The sequence below is a fragment of the Gambusia affinis genome, linkage group LG06 (assembly GCF_019740435.1).
Source record: "Gambusia affinis linkage group LG06, SWU_Gaff_1.0, whole genome shotgun sequence".
NCBI lineage: Eukaryota > Metazoa > Chordata > Actinopteri > Cyprinodontiformes > Poeciliidae > Gambusia > Gambusia affinis.
In genome coordinates, this window is record NC_057873.1 from 22,260,120 (window position 1) to 22,279,811 (window position 19,692).

At 44.6% G+C, this 19,692-nt stretch overlaps 2 protein-coding genes across 3 annotated transcripts in view; one reads left to right on the forward strand and one right to left on the reverse strand.

The window, feature by feature from the left end:
* The first annotated feature begins 345 nt into the window (after positions 1–345).
* The window catches only part of gemin7 (gem (nuclear organelle) associated protein 7), a 42,521-nt gene continuing 23,174 nt past the window's right edge, over positions 346–19,692 (forward strand). Inside the window, exon 1 of one of the 2 annotated variants that reach the window (XM_044120707.1) lies at positions 346–384. Coding sequence is in view for 1 of the 2 variants with exons in the window: in XM_044120702.1 (XP_043976637.1) it covers positions 382–384 (3 nt within the window). In the remaining variant the exon portion in view is untranslated. The remainder of the gene's footprint in view (positions 385–19,692) is intronic. The other variant, XM_044120702.1, reaches the window with a different exon arrangement.
* Positions 6,538–8,434, reverse strand: LOC122833258. The gene is made up of 2 exons (XM_044120701.1): positions 6,799–8,434; positions 6,538–6,688 (listed from the first exon to the last, which is right to left on the reverse strand). Exon 1 carries the CDS (start codon positions 8,242–8,244, stop codon positions 7,096–7,098), a length of 1,149 nt encoding a protein of 382 aa, XP_043976636.1. The 5' UTR covers positions 8,245–8,434; the 3' UTR covers positions 6,538–6,688; positions 6,799–7,095.

Below are 19,692 nucleotides of genomic sequence, written 5' to 3' on the forward strand. Positions count from 1 at the left end.
TGTTACCATCCCCACGCCACTAGAGGCAGTATCAGGCCCGAAAAAAATGCAAGATGCAGATTTAGAAGTACAACAAAAGCTACAGAATTTATTACAAACTGTGAGCTGCGCTGAATTGAATAGAAGAGAGAGAAGTTCAAGTACATACTGAGAGTGAAATTCCTTCCCAAAGATGAAGCTATATCACAGATTTCAAAAGAAAATACAAAAGGGGAGGGCGCGGATAATATAGGAAATAGCGCCCCCTTCACTTCCGGAGTGCAACGGTCCCGTTTCCAAATAAGGTATGTGACTGACAGTAGGCCGTCCCCGTCCCTTTCTATTTGCTGCAGCGAGGTCCTTCTCAACTGTAGGGCTTCGGTGACGGGACACAGAATGTGAATGGTAAGTAATCTTCACAAAATTACAACGTTTAGAAGCTACTATTTTAAAGTAGTAGCTTCTAAACGCCTTCTAGCTCCCTGTTTCAAAGAAGAAAGCTTTCGTAACTTATGACTACAGTCACATATTTTGTCTGCCACGATCCCCGGTAGCATATCGCGCTAGCTATAAACGAGGCTTCTGTAATATTCGCCCGTCTTTATGGTGAATTCGTTAACCAGCGTACTTCTGTCGAGTGGCATTAAGCGTGGAAAATACCAAATGTATGTGGGAAAATATGTATTAAAAACTGTTGTGTAATCCTCCGTGTGTGTATTAACTAGTGTAAGACTCGTGGGTGTCCAAGTACTGTGATTCTCCTTTTAGAATAATCCACAGAAACAATTGAGCTCTTTCTCAATGTCGAACATTTAATTTCTTCTCCGCTACCCAGCCGTTACAGCACTCCTCCATAACCCAACGTTCGCTCTTCCCCCAGCTTCCTTCCGGGCAGCCTTTCACAATAAAACATTTCCAAACCATTTTACATTTTCGTATCTCCCAATTTTCATTCTTACACTACTTCCCCCTTACAACAAAAGAAGCGTCCCCGCTTCAAACATGGTAAATAAAATGGGGTGAGATTTAGTATGACAAGAAAACATCAATTTTCATAAACCAGAATTATACTATTATGTAGTACAGGAATGAACTTTTAACACATGAAAAAAAAGAATAGATTTTTTTTTTTTAAATCACAACATGACTAAGAAACATACCGAACAGGACATCAGAGTAATCAAAAGACATACCTTAACAGTGAGGAAGAGGAGAAAAAAAAACTAACAAAACTTCAGAAATCAGGGCTATACCTGTCTGGAGGACGAATGAGGCGCCCGTACCTAGTTTGTAGTTTTACTGGGGGTGGAACTGCACTGACTGGTGTGCCTGCTACTGCAGCTGGAATATGGGCCTCACCTTGACCTCTAGATGGAGTAACATGTGTCATGTCAGGTGTCCCCATACTACTATACTCAAATGTACAAGGCCTAGAGCCTGAAAGGGCGGTGAGAGGGGGGGCCCGGTACATGGTGGAGTATCTGTCACAGATGACCTGGGTACAGGGGACCTATATGGCTTGAGACGGTTGTAGTGTACAACTTTGGGTTTAGCTCTGGGGTCAAGTTGGTCTAACACCTCATAGTCAACACCCATGTCCACCTCGAAATCCAACCGTTTTGAAACTCTGAAAGGACCAGTCCATCTTGGAGCCAACTTATGCCTAGACAAAGCGGGGATGTTAACCCACACTAAATCCCCAGGATCATAAGCTTCATGTCTCACTTGTCTATCGTAATAGTGCTTCTGTTGTAAGGCTGCAGCAGCAATGTTAGTAGCTGCAATGTCAAAAGCAGAACACAGTTTGTTTAGGACACTAGTAGCATACTCATTAGGTGCACATGTAGGTGTTTGTCTATTGTTAGTGGGAGTACTAACAATAGACAATACTAGGAGACCCTAGTATTGAACCTAAAGAGGGAAAACAGCGGATCGCTGCACCAATGGACCTTACCAAGCTCCGCCCACAACCGACCCACGTGACCGCAAGTCTCACAAACAAAGCCTCACGGCGCGTTGTTTCTATGTAAACATGACTGGATTAGTGCGTCATTTCTACCGGATTTTCACAATATATCAGGTACTACAACGGACAGAGGAAGTAACAAGTTCATGTCATCATCTGGGAGGAGGTTACTGGTTTTTCAATTACAAGCTGGTTGCAAACCTGAGGCCAGCAGGTGTCAGTCAGTTATGGTAGATCTGAAATTTGGTTTGATGACCTCAATATGAGAAACTACAGACTGATAGGAGGAACCAAAGAGCTCTGTAAAGGTAAAGGCAAATCTTCGGAAGTTGGGATATAATTAATTTAATTTCACATGATTATCGTGATAGAAGCCACGTGTTTGTTAAAATTTTATGAAATATATTTGTTCTATTTGATGTTTGTTGTGAATGACGTATACTCACAAACGAACGAGGTAATTAGTCCAACGTTTAGAAACTACAGCGGCTGTAATGCGCCACAGCAAAGATAAACAAAGGTAAAATAACCCGAACAGGTGATCAACTCAAAACCACTCCTACCTTTTTACTCTCTCTCTCTTTGTAGTTTAACCTGTTAGCGTGGCAACCGCCTGCACCCTGCAAGACGAGCAAAGATTACGTTAAAAACATAACATTCAGTCCGTTATGATATCGAGTTTCCAGGCTTGATAAATATTTCTCGATTATTAATCAGCGCTTTCCTGAACACAGCGATGGTTGATTCACTAGCTGTACTTGGTGCTAGTGTGGCTAACACGAGTAACAGTTTAGTCCAAAGCGTTTTCTGCTAAAATAAAATCTTTAGTGTATGTCAGATACAGTACACATTGCATATTGATCTGTTTAGCTAATGTAAGACTGTGTAGCAGACAGACTTCAAGGTGTAGAAGTATCAGTGCTGCCATTATGCTGTACTTAGCTAACGGGAAGCGTGGGTTTGTGAGACGGCCACGCACGTGACCACGTAGAATGGGCATTAGCCAATGAAAAGCGGCTCCTCTGGTCTAAGGTCCATGTTATAAGGTCCACCTTTGTATGGACCTTACCATGCTTCGCCCACAATTGGCCTAGAAAATCGTAAGTCTCACAAACAAAGCCTCGCTGCACTTTGTTTCAATGTAACTTTCTATGTAAACATGGCATCTACCACTTGGACTGATTCTTTGCAGAGTATTTCTGAGTCAATTAGTGTGTCTTTTCTGCATGATTTTGACCGAATACCATCTACAACAATGGATAGAGTAACTAACAAGTTCACGTTATCTCTTTTGGATGAGATAAAGGTATTTGAGCCACACGATGCCTTCGAAGTTGTGCACGTCACAACAAAATGATTTCGGTCAATGAGGAAAACGGCAGATCCTCACACCCTCAGGATCAATATAGTTGTGGACAAGATCACTGATGCTGATTGTTCTTGCAAGGCTGGGTAAGTTGGGCATTCATTGTTTTGTAGGCTACTTTTGAAATCAGTGGATGATTCCTGTGGTTTGTTGGCAAATGTTTGAATGTGCCTAGGTCTGATACACCGTACTTGGTGCTAGAGTGGCTAACACGAGTAACAGTTTCGTCCAAAGCCTTTTCTGCTAAAACAAAAATCCTTAGCGCATGTCAGATACAGTACACATTGCATATTGATCTGTTTAGCTAACATAAGACTGTGTAGCAGACAGGCTTCACAGTAGAAGGTGAATAAGTTGTATCGGTACTGTCATTATGTTGTACTTAGCTAAAAGGTGTTCATGATGGATGTGTTTATTATTGACTTTTTTTTCAGACTTAGGGGTCATTGTTCACATGTTATAGTCCTCCTCAAGACTTTGCAGTATTTCAAACTGCAACATTTTTCATAATAATGCAAGAATTTTCTTGCATAATAATGCAAGAATTTTCTTGCATAGAAATTATGCAAATTGCATAATTTTCAAATAACAGCATTTTCAAAGTGTAGTTTGAAAATCCAAAAGTTTTGATCACAACTCTATATTTTTGTTTTTGATTGAATACTACTTTTTTGTTTGACGTGATTTATTTATTTATTTTTTGATTGAATAATTGTGAAACAAATTTAACTCCATAAATCAGACCACACTTCACACAGAGCTCTGTCAAAATAGTTCGACCAGGGTCTGGTGTCGAGTTCCACAGGCGGATGTCTGCAAACAAAATGACACAATGTTCGTCACGCGTCTACCCATCAAATCAAACTCACGTCTTCATTGATACAAGCCATATTTTCAAAAGGTGGCCGGTCAGGTCTAATAGATATACTGGTAAAAGTAGATATATCTACTTTTATAAATATGATTATATGATTATCTATAAAAGTATAATTATACTGTGGTAAAATGCTGAACGGTGGAGCACTTGGTAACAATTCTTGCTTTGGAGCAAGAGGGTACTGGGTGTGAATGTCAGCCTAGGGTCTTTCTCCATAGTGTTTTGTTTTGGGTTCTTTTTGCTTACTTTGGCTTCCTTCTATAGTCCAAAAACTTGATAGTCAGATAAACTGGTCTCTCTTTAAAATGCCCTTAAGTGCGATTGTTCATGCTTGGTTGTTCGTCCTGTGTGCCTCTATGTTGCCCTGTGGTAACTGTCCAGTATGTACATCATCCCATTGCAGTCAGGTGACAAATCAGCTCCTTTCCCTACTCCCCTGTTTCCTCTCATTAAGTACTGTATAGACAAGTTGTTTCTTTTGCCATTGTATCAAGTCTTGTGCTGTAAAAACCTTTCAAACTGTGAACTGGGAAAAAATGAAGAGCTGGAATACCTTGCAGTCCCTTTGAAGAGATTACAATTGCATAATCCTTCTTGAGAACTCTGTTTTGGGAGAAAAATTACTGATGTGGACTGACATTGTCTAGTTTAGTACGTCTTTGTATGCAAGTATACAAAACACAGTCTAGGTGGCCTATATCTTGTTAATGTTTGCTTGCTAGGTTTAGTGAATACAATGAAAAACCCAGACAGGTGTGGCTTTTACAGAAAAATGCAGACATTCCAGCAGCGCTGATGTCCAGGTTCTGTCCCAAAAGGTTTTTTATGTCTGAGTTTGCAGCTGCATTGCAGCATGTAATTATTTTATTGGTCATGTCTGTCTGGCTGTCGATTTTCTGTGGTTCTGTGGTTGTTGTTCTGTAGAGATAATGTGGAGTCAAAAGCCTAAAGCTATTTATACCACCTGGCAGATTTAGATTTAATCTTATTCATTAATTATTAAATAACCAATAGCTTTTATTTTGATAGATGGGGATTAGAACTGACCATTTATCTTGGGTGATTGGCTCCAACACTCCAAACTTTCCATTTCATTACAACAAATTTTTGAGTGGAAGTCAAAGCCTTATGTCATTTGTAGCCCTACCAGCCAAGACTGGTCGTTGTTGGGTTGCCTATGTGGCATGTTGGTGCAGGTTCACCTTTAAGCTGAGTGGTGAGCCAAAGTTCAGGAGGGGTGTTCAATGGCGTCTTGTCCATCTATTAAGGTCAATACGGGTGGAGTAATAGTCTCCTGTTTGCTAGATTACTTTATCAGTGTCAGCCTCTACTGTCAGAGAAAGTTTTTTTAGGAAACATTTTGAACCATGGAGCTTTGACAGGTTCCAATCCTGTGTTTCCCTGAAAATAAAAAAAAGTCTCATTGTGATCTGCAAGATTTCTCTGAAAGAGTTAATCATATTCATGGGGTTGTATTTTGGTGGGTTCACTATGGTGATTGGTGGATGGCATTAACAAAGCCATGAGTGTATTGCACGCACTCACCAGAGGTCACGCTAGACTTTTTTGTTGTCCGTCATTTTGACTGACAGCATAAAAAGAATCTGTCATGTACTATTTTTACCCATCAAATTATAATCATATTGACATAGCCTATTCAGCCATTTTTTAATGTGGTTTAGTTAATATTCACCTAGTTGAACGGTGAATCCAGATCCCATCACACATAAAGCAGAAGAACGCAACTAACTTTTTCTCCATAGTGACAAAAAACACTGATTGTGGAGATAGGCACCCACACCCTCCTGACCCCACGAGGGACAAGGGAATTAGAAAATGAATGGATGAATAATTGTGCCCGCAGTTAAGAATGTCACATTTTATGCATCATTTTCATCATCTGATTTCATTGTCCTTTTGAGATGTTACTAAGGAGAAGCGCTGGCAGATTAAAGGAAAATTGTTCCTTGAGATTTTGAAATTATAATACATGTCTGTGTCAGTGGAGAGCAATAACATCCTAATTATCCACTCCTAGTTGAAGCTATGCAACAGTCTTCTCAACAGAATTTGGAGTCAAAGCTCCACAAAAGGCCATTGCTAATAGTTGTGCTTTTTTCTTTGCTTGCTTCATCATGTTATGATCGTGTAGCAATACCATCAGCTCCCATTATTCAACAAATCAATAACAGATGTCAAGTTCTATAAACAGCTCTATTGGGTGACTTCTGTGCTTTTCTTCTGCGCACATGGGTCACTGTAATGAAGAGATCTTCATTACTGGGACTATTTTATATATATCACTGTATGGCACTTAAAAATGTATTTTTTGCACTGTATTAACAACAAACACTTTATTTAGCATTTGCACTTTAAGCAGAAATTTGCACACAAGAAGTTTTAATTATATTTATTGAGCATTTTAGCAATTAGTATGTAGCCTTTGTTCTGGGCTCTGCACAGCTGCTCCTCATTGATGAGTGAGGTTGGTTGCTGTTGCCTGTGGAGGAGCACAATTGTTACTCAGAGCAATGAGCTAATGGTGAGGAAAAACTAAGCAAATGTGTGCATAATCTGTTGAGTGTGGAGTGCTGTGGTAAAGTGACTCACCTGTCTTTTCTGTGTCCTCTCCAGGGTGTTTGGACAAATTCTACCCCGGGGGTCCAGATGCCATATATAGATTCTGGGAGAGGCCATTGAAAGGACTAGGGGGGGAATTGTTTAGGGGTTTTATGGTGTTTATTTAAGGTGTAATGATAAAATGGAAAATATTTATAAAAAGTAAATAGAAGTATTATATTTAATAAAATGTATTTTATGTAAATAGGTGGAGATTGATGAAGTAATTCCCCTGTGAATTTAATATGGTTTGGTCTGTCACAGCTGGTACTATTTAAGACTGCAGTTTCAGCTGTGAAAGGGTGTTGATGCTGAGTGACAAATAAACTGCTGCTGTTCTCCACCTGACTCTGGTTCAAGACTCTTCTTACTGAACAAAAACCCAACCGCTAAAGGTCGTCTTGTCACAAGTGGTGTCAGAAGTGGGATATCATTACCAAGTATAACTGAGTATGGCAAAGAGGGAACTACAGCTACATGTACCAGGTATGTTTGACCTCCCACTGTCAAATACACCTCAGCACTAGGGTAGACATGTTCATCTCCATGTACACATTTTATTTTAACCCCCACCCCACTTAGCTTTTCTTCAGAAATTAAGCTAGCATGCACTAGAGAGTGGAAGCACCCAGAATCAAGCAAAGCTTCTTCTTTCTGCCCATTCACTAGAACAGAAACTGTACAAACTTTCTTTTCCACAGCCTCAATAGCTGGTCTTGGAACTGAACACAAAAGTGATGGCTTTGATTTAAGGGCGGGGCAAAAGTGTTGTGTATGGCCAAAGCCATTACAATTGTAACATCTAATATCTTGGACAGAAGACTTGTGAAATGACTTTTTAACATTGGGAGGTCTTTGAGAAGGGAGCTGCTTTGAACTAGAAAAATTTCTAGCCTGACTTTGACCAGAGCCCTGTTCACCCCCAGTGGACTTACTTGATGGGGCATAGTGAGTCTCTCGGCCAAAATAGGTGCTCTTGCTCCCCTTCCTGGCTGATGTGAAGACCTCTGCAAGAGTAGCTGCTTCTTTTGCCGTCTTCGGGTCGCGCTCACGGATCCAGATCTCCAACTCTGGATTAACCATTCTTAAAAACTGCTCCAGAATTATCTGCTCGGATATTTCTTGCACAGTAGATTTATCAGGTTTAATCCATCTTGAAAACAAGTCTTTTAATCGCACATAAAGTTCACGTGGCGTCTCACCTGCTTCAATCTTCAGGCATCTGAAGCGGCGTCGATAAGTGTCAGCAGTGATTTCATATTTTGCCAGAATTGCCTCTTTCACTTTGTCATAGTTCTCAGAGTCAGCCATATCCATTAGAACATAGGCTGTGCGGGCCTTACCGGTCAGCAGAGGGACCAGACGAACCGCCCACTCATCTCTAGACCATCGTGCCCTCCAGTGGTTGAGACGAATGAGGGATGCCAACGCCCGCATCGCTGGATGGTACTTGGCGCTGCAGCCATTTGACTTCACGGTCCAGTACAAGCCAGGGAAGGCTAATGTGGTTGCTGACTGTTTATCCAGAGTGTCGGAGGACTGAGGTACTGTGCTTTTAAGAGAGGAGGGAGGAAATGTAATGAAGAGATCTTCATTACTGGGACTATTTTATATATATCACTGTATGGCACTTAAAAATGTATTTTTGCACTGTATTAACAACAAACACTTTATTTAGCATTTGCACTTTAAGCAGAAATTTGCACACAAGAAGTTTTAATTATATTTATTGAACATTTTAGCAATTGGTATGTAGCCTTTGTTCTGGGCTCTGGACAGCTGCTCCTCATTGATGAGTGAGGTTGGTTGCTGTTGCCTGTGGAGGAGCACAATTGTTACTCAGAGCAATGAGCTAATGGTGAGGAAAAACTAAGCAAATGTGTGCATAATCTGTTGAGTGTGGAGTGCTGTGGTAAAGTGACTCACCTGTCTTTTCTGTGTCCTCTCCAGGGTGTTTGGTAGTGATGTTACGTGATGAGCCGAGGCTTCGAGGCGTGTGTCGAGTAATGGAGGGGGCGTTTCCGTAAAGCGCGTATCGAGGCTTGCTTCATTTAGGGGAGGAGCCGAAAACGATGACGTCCGAAGCCTCGCTGCCCGGCTGTACCACGTGACTGCTTCGGGAAGTGGCTCAGATTTTGGCGCGGGGTTTATAAACCCCACAGGCTCCATTCAAAATGTGGGTTGTTGTAGTCGAGTTGCGGTCAGTTGAGAGAGTGGATAGAGTTTTGATAGTTTGGATTGTGGTTATTTAGTTTGAGACAGGTAGGGAGAATAAATAAATAAACACTACAACTTCCCCCACCCAATAGGGCAGTTTCACTAGGAAGTCATAGGAAAGCACGGGCCGCCGCACGTCGTCCACAACTCCTCGTCCTCTGAGAGAGAGAGAGACAGAAACAGAGACAGAGAGACATAGATACAGAAAGGGGGAGAGAAAAAAGACACAGGCAAAGAGAGAGAGAAAGATATATAGATCTAGAGATAGAGAGAAACAGAAAAATAAAAAATAGATATTTACAGAGAGAAAGATATAGATACATACAGACAGAAAAAGAGAGAGAGAAAGATATATAGAGATAGAGAGAAAAAATATATATATATATACAGAGGGAGACAGAGAAAGGAAAAAAGAGAAAATCCTATCCTGTCCCACAGCTATCCTATTTTTAATTTTAATTTTAATTCTAATATTAAGGATACGTGAGTTTTCACCACTTGATTTAACTTGAGTTACCTTGAACTCCAATACCATCATCACACACATCATAAGCAGATTTGCTCTGGAATAAGCAAGGTATTGATCTAAATGAATTTTTTCCCCCCTTCCCCTTTTATTTATTTTTCTGGGATTAATATTTAATGTTTTTAGACTTTATTATTTCAGGACTTATAATTGGGTTATTTATTTAATTTGAGCTTTTTACTAATAATCTCACTATTATAAATAGGATTGGTTAGTTAGTTTTAAAGTTCTTAATTTTTATATTAGGATTTTTAAGATAGCTGTGGGACAGGAAAGGATTGTTTTGTATATATATTTCTCTCTATCTCTATCTCTATACATCTCTTTCTCTCTCTCTTTGTCTCTTTTTTTTCTTCACCTTTTGTGAAGTCATTCCCAAGAGCCATAATAGACAAAAATTCAATTCATCACATGTGTTAAGATACAGCTGGTTGTGATTATACACCTGGCCAGTAGGTGGTTTCGTGTGCACATGAAGCCTCAAGAAATGAACCCTTTCTCGAACCAGTTGGCTCAAGTGGTTCAATGCCTCATGAGGCTTCATCTCACCATCACTAGTGTTTGGACAAATTCTACCCCGGGGGTCCAGATGCCATATATAGATTCTGGGAGAGGCCATTGAAAGGACTAGGGGGGGAATTGTTTAGGGGTTTTATGGTGTTTATTTAAGGTGTAATGATAAAATGGAAAATATTTATAAAAAGTAAATAGAAGTATTATATTTAATAAAATGTATTTTATGTAAATAGGTGGAGATTGATGAAGTAATTCCCCTGTGAATTTAATATGGTTTGGTCTGTCACAACTGGGACTATTTAAGACTGCAGTTTCAGCTGTGAAAGGGTGTTGATGCTGAGTGACAAATAAACTGCTGCTGTTCTCCACCTGACTCTGGTTCAAGACTCTTCTTACTGAACAAAAACCCAACCGCTAAAGGTCGTCTTGTCACAGTCACTTTGGGCTCATAAATCATGCACACAGAACTCTGATTGTGATAGTGTTTAATTGGTATTAATGATTACACGCACAAAAAACATCCAAATCTGAATTGAGCAGCCATATCTGCTGTGTGGACGTAGCTTCAGAAAGACTAATACCTTCAGTCATGCGGAAGTCTTGCAATGTTCAATGCATTTGTGCAGCACTGCATTGTACTCAGCAGGTCTCCACTGGCTGCTCTTTTTCTGTGCAGAAAAATGGTTTGATTGGATCAAAGTCTGAACATGGAGGAGGGCGGGCCATGAGAAGCGGCATAGACCACATCTTCATTAAGTTAAACAATGCTTTGCAGTGCTCATTTCCTTACACCCTGCCTGTGTATCTGGGTCCAGTCCAGATGGTGTTACTTGATGGCAGACGAACAGGAGTTTGCTGAATTGCAATTATTTGAATCGGCTGCATGAAAGGAGGGAATTGTCTAAAAAAAGCTGAGCCTTGAGAAACAGGAATTGCAGTCGCTGTTGTAAAAGATGTGGTTGCCGGATGTGAAAACAGGCCAAGCGTATACTGTATGACTCAATAGATTTTTTTGTCTCCATCATGCTGATGTTTTTCTTGTCACATCGGATGCTTAGAGTATTTGACCAATAGCAGATCCCAGCCTAATGGCTTTTGGAACACGTTACTATTCACTTGCCAAGTCCATCCCCACCCACTGCATTCCCAGCACTCTGTCTGAATGGGTGTCCTGCACAGCAACTCCAGACTTCTAGGCTTTTTATTCTAGCCTGGTGATTTATTCATACATCTGGTTTAAAGCAGTCTTTTCCAGTCCTTGTCCCCCAAAACTTGCTAAGACCCCACCTTTCATCTACCCCCAAACACAACAACTAATCATTTGTCTGTCTGGAAGTCTCCCATGTGATTTTTTTTAGTCATATTAACCTCACAGAGGGCAAATTGTGAGCTTTACAATTTAAACGCTTACAAAAAAATCCCATGAAAATCACGTGACTTTCACATGTGATCACATGTGGTTCACACAAATTTTACATGTGAATGATGTGAATCGCATGTGAAAGCACATGAATACGTGTGATTTTGGAACATTTCGTGGTAAAATCACATGTGATTTTCATGGGATTTTTTTGTAAGGGAACGCTTGCCACTCGCGCACTGGAGCCAACCAGTTGGTTCAGTAATGAGCTTTTCCATTAAACACTCTGTTTCTTCGGCACTGGAGCTCGCAGCAGATGTGGTCAACTTTCCAGTCAAACCAGCAGCTCCGTCAGAAAGCTGACCGCAGCGTCACCATTTCTCCTTTTTCTTATCGTCCCATCTTGAGAGCGATGTGTGGCTAGCTGCGCTGCTAAATCACCGTCATTAGGCTGCAAAACTTAACACGTGCTCCTATGCTGCTCTTGATTAATCTCATACGCGCTCCTCCGCACTGAGCAGCTTCCCGAGAGCAGACGGCATGTCAGCAGCCCACTGCTAAACTAGAATGTTTTGGAGTTTTCAGTGGCGTAAATCACGAGCCAATCGATGAATGTGGTCGGCTCTCATTAAAAGCTAGATCTGGAGTAGTTAAAAAATCTGAGAACAGCCAGGATTTGCTGATGGAAAATTAATCTGGCCCGGGTGGACAAGACAGTACTGGTTAGAGGCGATCTAGAGGAAAATGCATAACACACATGACAAAAATGTGTTCCACATTAATTATGTGGTCACTTGTACTTTTAGTCTGTAGTAATAGGAGGGAATACAATCTCAGTCACTTGGGACGTGACAACCCCAGTGGTCAAGTAAAAGGTAACTGGACTCTTCTGTCACATATAATCCAAAAGGTTTCTGTGTAATGTTTCTTCAAAAAATAAGGAGTCCACTTGACTTCTACCAGAATTTGTGATGATAGAAGAAAAATGACACTTACTTGTTACTAAGGATAATTCCCATTTTCTCCCGTTGAAACAGTTTGCTTCATTTGTTCGCCAGTTTCAGAAATAGCGTCAACGAGCTGTGAATAGAAAGCAGACACTGCGTCCATTAGACCTACTCAGCTTGATACTGCACTTATTCAACACATGGGGAAGTTTGAGCATAATTCACTTTGCTGCTTCATCTGTTTCTCTAGGACAGAGTATACTTTATTATTGATCCCAAAGGGGAAATTGAAAATGGAGCTAATTTTCGGCTTCTTAAAAAAGTCATCTCTGAACACAGCTCCGCCCTGTCTCCTCTCCACCTACTCGGCAGTGTTCTGTGACGCTCGGAGCACAGGAAGAACCCCTAAATTATTTTGCTGTTTTTGTCAAAACAATGTAGTAAACCATCGTTTTGCAGCTATTCACAACTGAAGAAACACTAAGCTACCATGAACATAAAACATGAGCAGTGAGAAATACAAAACAATCAAAGAAGAGAGAAATGATTCATGTTTTGCCTGTTACATCATATTTTAGTCAATTGACAGCCCTAATAAGACCATTTATAACTCTTATTAACTTATTTTTTTAGCGATTAATTATTGGTGATTAATTTGCAGCAAGCGTGTGATTAATCAGATTTAAAATTTGAATCAGTTGACAATTGATGGGTCCATTAAACTTTTTCCTAGCATGAGTTTTCCATCCATCTTAAAGGGACGGTATTCTGTAAGTTGCTTCTTCTTGCATAGATTGCATTTTGTCAAGTCCAGAGGAACTCGAAGCATATTCACCCATTCATGCACACATTCACACGCTGACGGTGGGAAGCTGCCGTTTAGTAGCTACAGCGGCCCTGTGGCAATTCACAGAAGGCAAAAAAAAATGTTTTGTATACATAAAAATAGTTCATGTCACCAAAGGAAAATAAACAATTCCTCGCACTGTGAGACAACAGACATCCCTACTGTCTGCTCTCTGAAATGGAGCCTAGGCGAAAATTCAAACTGGGAGACTCGACCAGCTTCACCACATCATCTAATCACCACGCCTGGCCTCAGCCAATCCGGAACGGAGCTCCACGCCGCTCCAGCCAATCGTCATCCAAGGACACCTTCAAGAGTTCAAGCTACCCTGGGGACTTCCTGCTCGTCAGCCGTGCTTCGACTCTACGTATGCGCTTTCCAACCTCTCCCACATTAAGTCAGCTAGTCAGCTGCCTCCCGTCCGCCTGCAATCCCGGTCCTGCAGTTCCCAATTCAGCTCGCAGGCGCACCTTCCGATCATCTTAGCCCTCTTTCAGAACCAAATACAGGGAATGTCCCTCACCTGCCGGCTGCGCTCCTGTCGACTCCCGGTCATTTTTCACCGATCTAACCACCCCATCAAGCCTGCATTCGGCCTCCATTGATGTCTTTCCCTCATTGATGACGCAGGCGTCCTCTGCCATCCGCCTGGCTCCCCGCTCCGGCTCACCGTTGTCAGCTGCTACGGCTCACTGGTGCTGTCAACCTGCAGCCAAGCGCTGGTTGTCTCCACGATCCGCCGTGGCTCCATTGACGCACGTCGGCTCTTCCTCCTCGTCCCATCATGGACTCGATCCGCGATCTTCTCTACCAGTCCACCTCCAGGAGAAAACCGAAATCAGATCACTACGCCACCTCCGTAGCTCAGCTCGCAGCTGGCTCTTCAGCCTCATGATCAGGGAACTTTGTTAAGCCCATCGGGCGCCGTCTAGGTAAGACGACCCACTCCTGATTCGTTCATTTTCATACGCATCATGTCACCGTCAGCGCACCAGTACCTTTAATTCAAGTTTATCTCGCCTCCTATTGCTGGTCAGTTGGCATCTTCAGGGTCTAGAGTAGCTCAATTAGTTAGAAGAGCCGGGGTTCTCACGGCCCGCCATTTAATGACGGACGCTCTTTGTCAACCTCATTCCGTTATTTCCCCGCTCAGGCCGCTATAGCCCTCTCTTTACTCTGTTGCTTAGCTCGCTCCAAATTCTGTCAGAAGTCCCAGTTCGTATCTCAGCACATTCTGCCCTCCAGCTGCCGCTGGTCTCCTAATCACAGCACCATGTTTCTTTAAGCTCTTTTCACTAATAGAGGGGATTCTTTTAAAGCTACACATGAAACGCACCTGAAAACAAACGAGTTTGGTGCAATCTTTTACTTACAAATTCCTCTATTATCGGGGGAGGGGAAAAAAAACCCAAAAAAAAAAAAAAAAAGCACGTTGGACCTGCCGCTCTCGTCTAGTTTCACACTCCTTTTATCAGGGTCATAGGAGACGTGCTTGCCCGTCCTTTATCCACGTAGTTCCAGTTGCCTGCGTCAACCTCAACCCTCTTACAGTCAGTTTTCACCTGCACAGCGATCCGAACTTCACGAGCGTCCACTCTCAAGTCATTCACACGTGGCAATACCACCCGCACCGACGGCTTCCTTTCCTCCTCATTCATCGGTTCCCACTCCTTCAAGGAGGCACTCGCGCAGCGAATAAGCAGACATGCGCTCTAAAGAGGTCCGTGCCATCTGCACAGTTGCCAGTCCAACACACGTGTCAGCATACAACTAGCCAGCGCTTTGATAAATGCATGATCTCTCATGTTTGTCACAATTGCCATACGTAATCATTGCTGGAGCTATTTGTAATGAACCACAAAGCGCACTTGCATAAACAAGCGTCGTCCTCGATAGCCTGATGGCTTATCACTAAGTTTAACCGTCGTGTGGAGGCCTAGTTAATGTAGTAAATATTCAGTTACTGAAAAAACTTAATCGTTTAATTAGTAATTTAGTAAGAGAATTTGTTGAGGTTTAGGAAGTATTATTATATTGCATGTATCTAAATGCATAATGTTTAAAGTGTTTTATTTTAGTTTGTATGCCTTATAACTTCAGTGGCCACTTAGTAATTTATGCAAAAGAGGTGAGGAGCTGGTGTTAACGGAAGGGAAGAGAAAGGGGGAAAGGCGAGGTCGCTGCAAGCAAGAATCGACAGAGCCACGGTTTTTCAACCGTAGTTTGTTTTGTGGAGGTTATTTAAGATTTGACTGCTTATGAAAGGATAACACAAGATACAGTAGAATAAATCTTTTTGTTTTACATCGGAGCGCTGTGGAAGTTGTGTTTTTCCTCCTCAAACACACGAGGGAAATCAGCGATATTAACCTTGTGGCAACACACGTCGCCTGCGATAAAGCTTACAAGATCTAACTTCCCTGGCATGTGGCCGTTTACCTAAAACTGTTATCGTTTGTCCCTCCCTGTCAGTTGCAAACGTAACCCAGGCTTTCCCTCTTCAAACCTGCAGCTGGCGGAGACACCCTACGGGCTCTGCGTTGTGTCATGTTGTATGTGTGAAGGTAGGATGTGTTCCTTGCAGAAGAGTAATCAGGCGCAGGGCTGTTCGTCGTGGGGAGACAACAAAGCTTACGGCCATCAAGTCTCACAGACCGCACACCCCACCACGCGACATTCTCTCGACCGACTCACTTCAGTCTTCACGGACGCCGCCCCGCCCTCTAGTTTTGGGGGCTTTAAAAGGTAAATGGTTGCCGGAGTGGCCATCCTATTTTCCTCAGTCTGAATCCTCTTCATTTTATGAAATATTTCCCTTTGCCATAGCTTCCTGCCTCTGGGGCCGTCTTTGGAGCAGAATGCGTTTATTAGCGCGCTGCGATAATATTGCCATCGTCCAAGCATTAATAAAGGCCGCCCATCCGTTAGCTCCATTATGCCTTTCAATCGCCGCTGCACATGGCAAGCTGTCAACAACATTCATCATCTCAGCTCAGCACGTGTCCGGTCATACAATGCTATCGCCGACTCTCCGTCCCGTTCTAAATTTCAGGTTTCGCTGTTCATGCCGTGCTACCGACGCTCAACCCGAGCTAACGCCAGCCTTCGAAGATCTGATGCTTAATAAATGGCTCTCTCCACTCCCTCTCGCGTTCATCACGCCACTACATAAAGTTGGTCTTCGCCCCATCTACACTTCTTCACATACTCACGCCTGACAAACCTTCACCGAGTCTGTGCTGCTATCAATTATCCCCTTTACCCTGATAATATATCCATAGTCCTCGCTTTTATCACACTGTTTCGACCATCGTCAATTCGTACTGTCCTCCATCCGCAGTCCGCTCGCGGGCATCAGTTTTCACATGAAGCTACAGAAACCCAGTTAAGCACCTAGCCTCTTCTCGAACTCTGCTGCGAAGCTTCTTTCCAAAGGGATTGCTAGGCATAGCTCCTCTATTCCCGATAGCGGAGACCGATCACTCCCATTACCTAGGCGTCTCATCACTGCGCTCCGTTCCGGAGTTTTCTCCTCCTACACCTAAGCGCTCCTCCATGCGCTTGCATCCTAGCCTTCCATGGATTTCTTGGGCTGAGTGAGTTCACGTCTGCATTGAAAGTATTCAGTTCGTTATGAGATCTATCTATATCTGATCTAAAAATTCTTTGCGGACCACTACAATCCTTTACATCAAACACAACAAAATAAAAGGTTTGCGTACTATTGCTATTGCACGCATGGACGGTCCGTTCTGCTCTTTTCACACCATGCTCAGATTCACGTGCAAAGACATCAACTCTGCCACGAATCCAAATCTCTGTTTCTCACACCTGAATGCTTCACCTGGACTGCTAACTGGTTCACTCACCACCTCTGACTCACGTTAACAGCTTGCGGTCTTCCACCTAGTCACTTTTCGGGCCATTCTTGTAGAATAGGCGCCGCAACATCTGCCGCCGTTCAAGGCGTCCCCACAGCTTCTCTCCTTCAGCTCGGTCGCTGGTCCTCCTCAGCCTTCTAGTTTTACATCAGACCTGATCTCTCAACCATACTCGAAGCTCAAAGTTTCATTTCTGCAGGAGATCCGGCCGGACCATCGGTCCTCAGCCCTCGGCTCGACAGCAGCCATTCCATCCTCCACAGGTCACCAAGCGGTCGTGCCTAACAAGTCTATCAGACTGCAGGCCCCCGCCAACGCAGTTCGCGCCTAACAAGTCTCGCCAGACTGCAGGCCACGACTGACGCCTATCAGTTCGGCAGACTGCAGGCCCTAACCGACGCCTATCAATCCTGTCAGACTGCAGGCCTGACCGACGCCTATCAGTCTCGTCCGACTGCAGGCCCCGACCGACGCCTATCAGTCTCGTCCGACTGCAGGCCCCGACCGACGCCTATCAGTCTCGTCCGACTGCAGGCCCCGACCGACGCCTATCAGTCTCGTCCGACTGCAGGCCCCGACCGACGCCTATCAGTCTCGTCCGACTGCAGGCCCCGACCGACGCCTATCAGTCTCGTCCGACTGCAGGCCCCGACCGACGCCTATCAGTCTCGCCGTGCTGCAGGCCTGACCTACGCCTATCAGTCATTAGACTGCAGGCCCCGACCGACGCCTATCAGTCTCGTCAGACTGCAGGCCCCGACCGACGCCTATCAGTCTCGTCCGACTGCAGGCCCTGACCGACGCCTATCAGTCTCGTCCGACTGCAGGCCCTGACCGACGCCTATCAGTCTCGTCCGACTGCAGGCCCTGACCGACGCCTATCAGTCTCGTCCGACTGCAGGCCCCGACCGACGCCTATCAGTCTCGTCCGACTGCAGGCCCTGACCGACGCCTATCAGTCTCGTCCGACTGCAGGCCCTGACCGACGCCTATCAGTCTCGTCCGACTGCAGGCCCCGACCGACGCCTATCAGTCTCGTCCGACTGCAGGCCCCGACCGACGCCTATCAGTCTCGTCCGACTGCAGGCCCGACCGGCGACGCCTATCAGTCTGTCCGACTGCAGGCCCCGACCGGCGCCTATCAGTCTGTCCGACTGCAGGCCCCGACCGACGCCTATCAGTCTCGTCCGACTGCAGGCCCCGACCGACGCCTATCAGTCTCGTCCGACTGCAGGCCCCGACCGACGCCTATCAGTCTCGGCAGACTGCAGGCCCCGACCGACGCCTATCAGTCTGGCAGATTGCAGGCCCCGACCGACGCCTATCAGTCTCGCCGTGCTGCAGGCCCCGACCGACGCCTATCAGTCTCGTCAGACTGCAGGCCCCGACCTACGCCTATCAGTCTCGTCAGACTGCAGGCCCCGACCTACGCCTATCAGTCTCGTCAGACTGCAGGCCCCGACCTACGCCTATCAGTCTCGTCAGACTGCAGGCCCCGACCTACGCCTATCAGTCTCGTCAGACTGCAGGCCCGACTCGCCTATCAGTCTCGTCAGACTGCAGGCCCGACCTCACGCTATCAGTCTCGTCAGACTGCAGGCCCCGACCTACGCCTATCAGTCTCGTCAGACTGCAGGCCCCGACCTACGCCTATCAGTCCAGTCAGACTGCAGGCCCCGGCCTACGCCTATCAGTCCAGTCAGACTGCAGGTCATCCGGGCCTCGGCCCGGCTCCCTCTTTTGGGGGGAAGACTATCCCGAGTTCGCAGAGCAGACTGCCTGCTCACGGCGATCCTCGGCTCACGGTCTTCTGCCGGGGCCGAGCGCCAAAGAATTGTATCATTAAATCTTTTTAACTGCTATTTTCTTCTCTTTGTGAGTCTCTCCAGATTGAAATGGAGCCTAGGCGAAAATTCAAACTGGGAGACTCGACCAGCTTCACCACATCATCTAATCACCACGCCTGGCCTCAGCCAATCCGGAACGGAGCTCCACGCCGCTCCAGCCAATCGTCATCCAAGGACACCTTCAAGAGTTCAAGCTACCCTGGGGACTTCCTGCTCGTCAGCCGTGCTTCGACCCACCTCCTCCCCATTGCCACCTCCACCATGAGGGAAGTCCTCCAGGATCCCCTGTCGTCTCCCTCTCCAGGCTGCTCCACCACCAGTTTCGGTCCCGGAGGGAAGACTATCCTGAGTTCGCCGAGCAGACGGCCTGCTCACGGCGATCCTCGGCTCACGGTCTTCTGCCGGGGCCGAGCGCCAAAGAATTGTATCATTAAATCTTTTTAACTGCTATTTTCTTCTCTTTGTGAGTCTCCAGATTGAATTCAGATGTAATACAAGTAGTTAGCTCTTACAGAATCAAAGGGAAACTAAGGAGTGGTAACCAACAAAGGGCAGCAATTATATCTGGAAAAACAAAACAGTTTCAACACAGCGGTAGGCCCACCCTGCCACAGTGGGCCTGACCCTATACTGTGGTAGGGTCAGGCACTTCTGATTTCAATTGTGGAAACAATAATCTGGCAATGAGTGAAAAGGATTCTTAAAGAGTTGATGGAATAAAATATATGACAACATTTGAGGTTA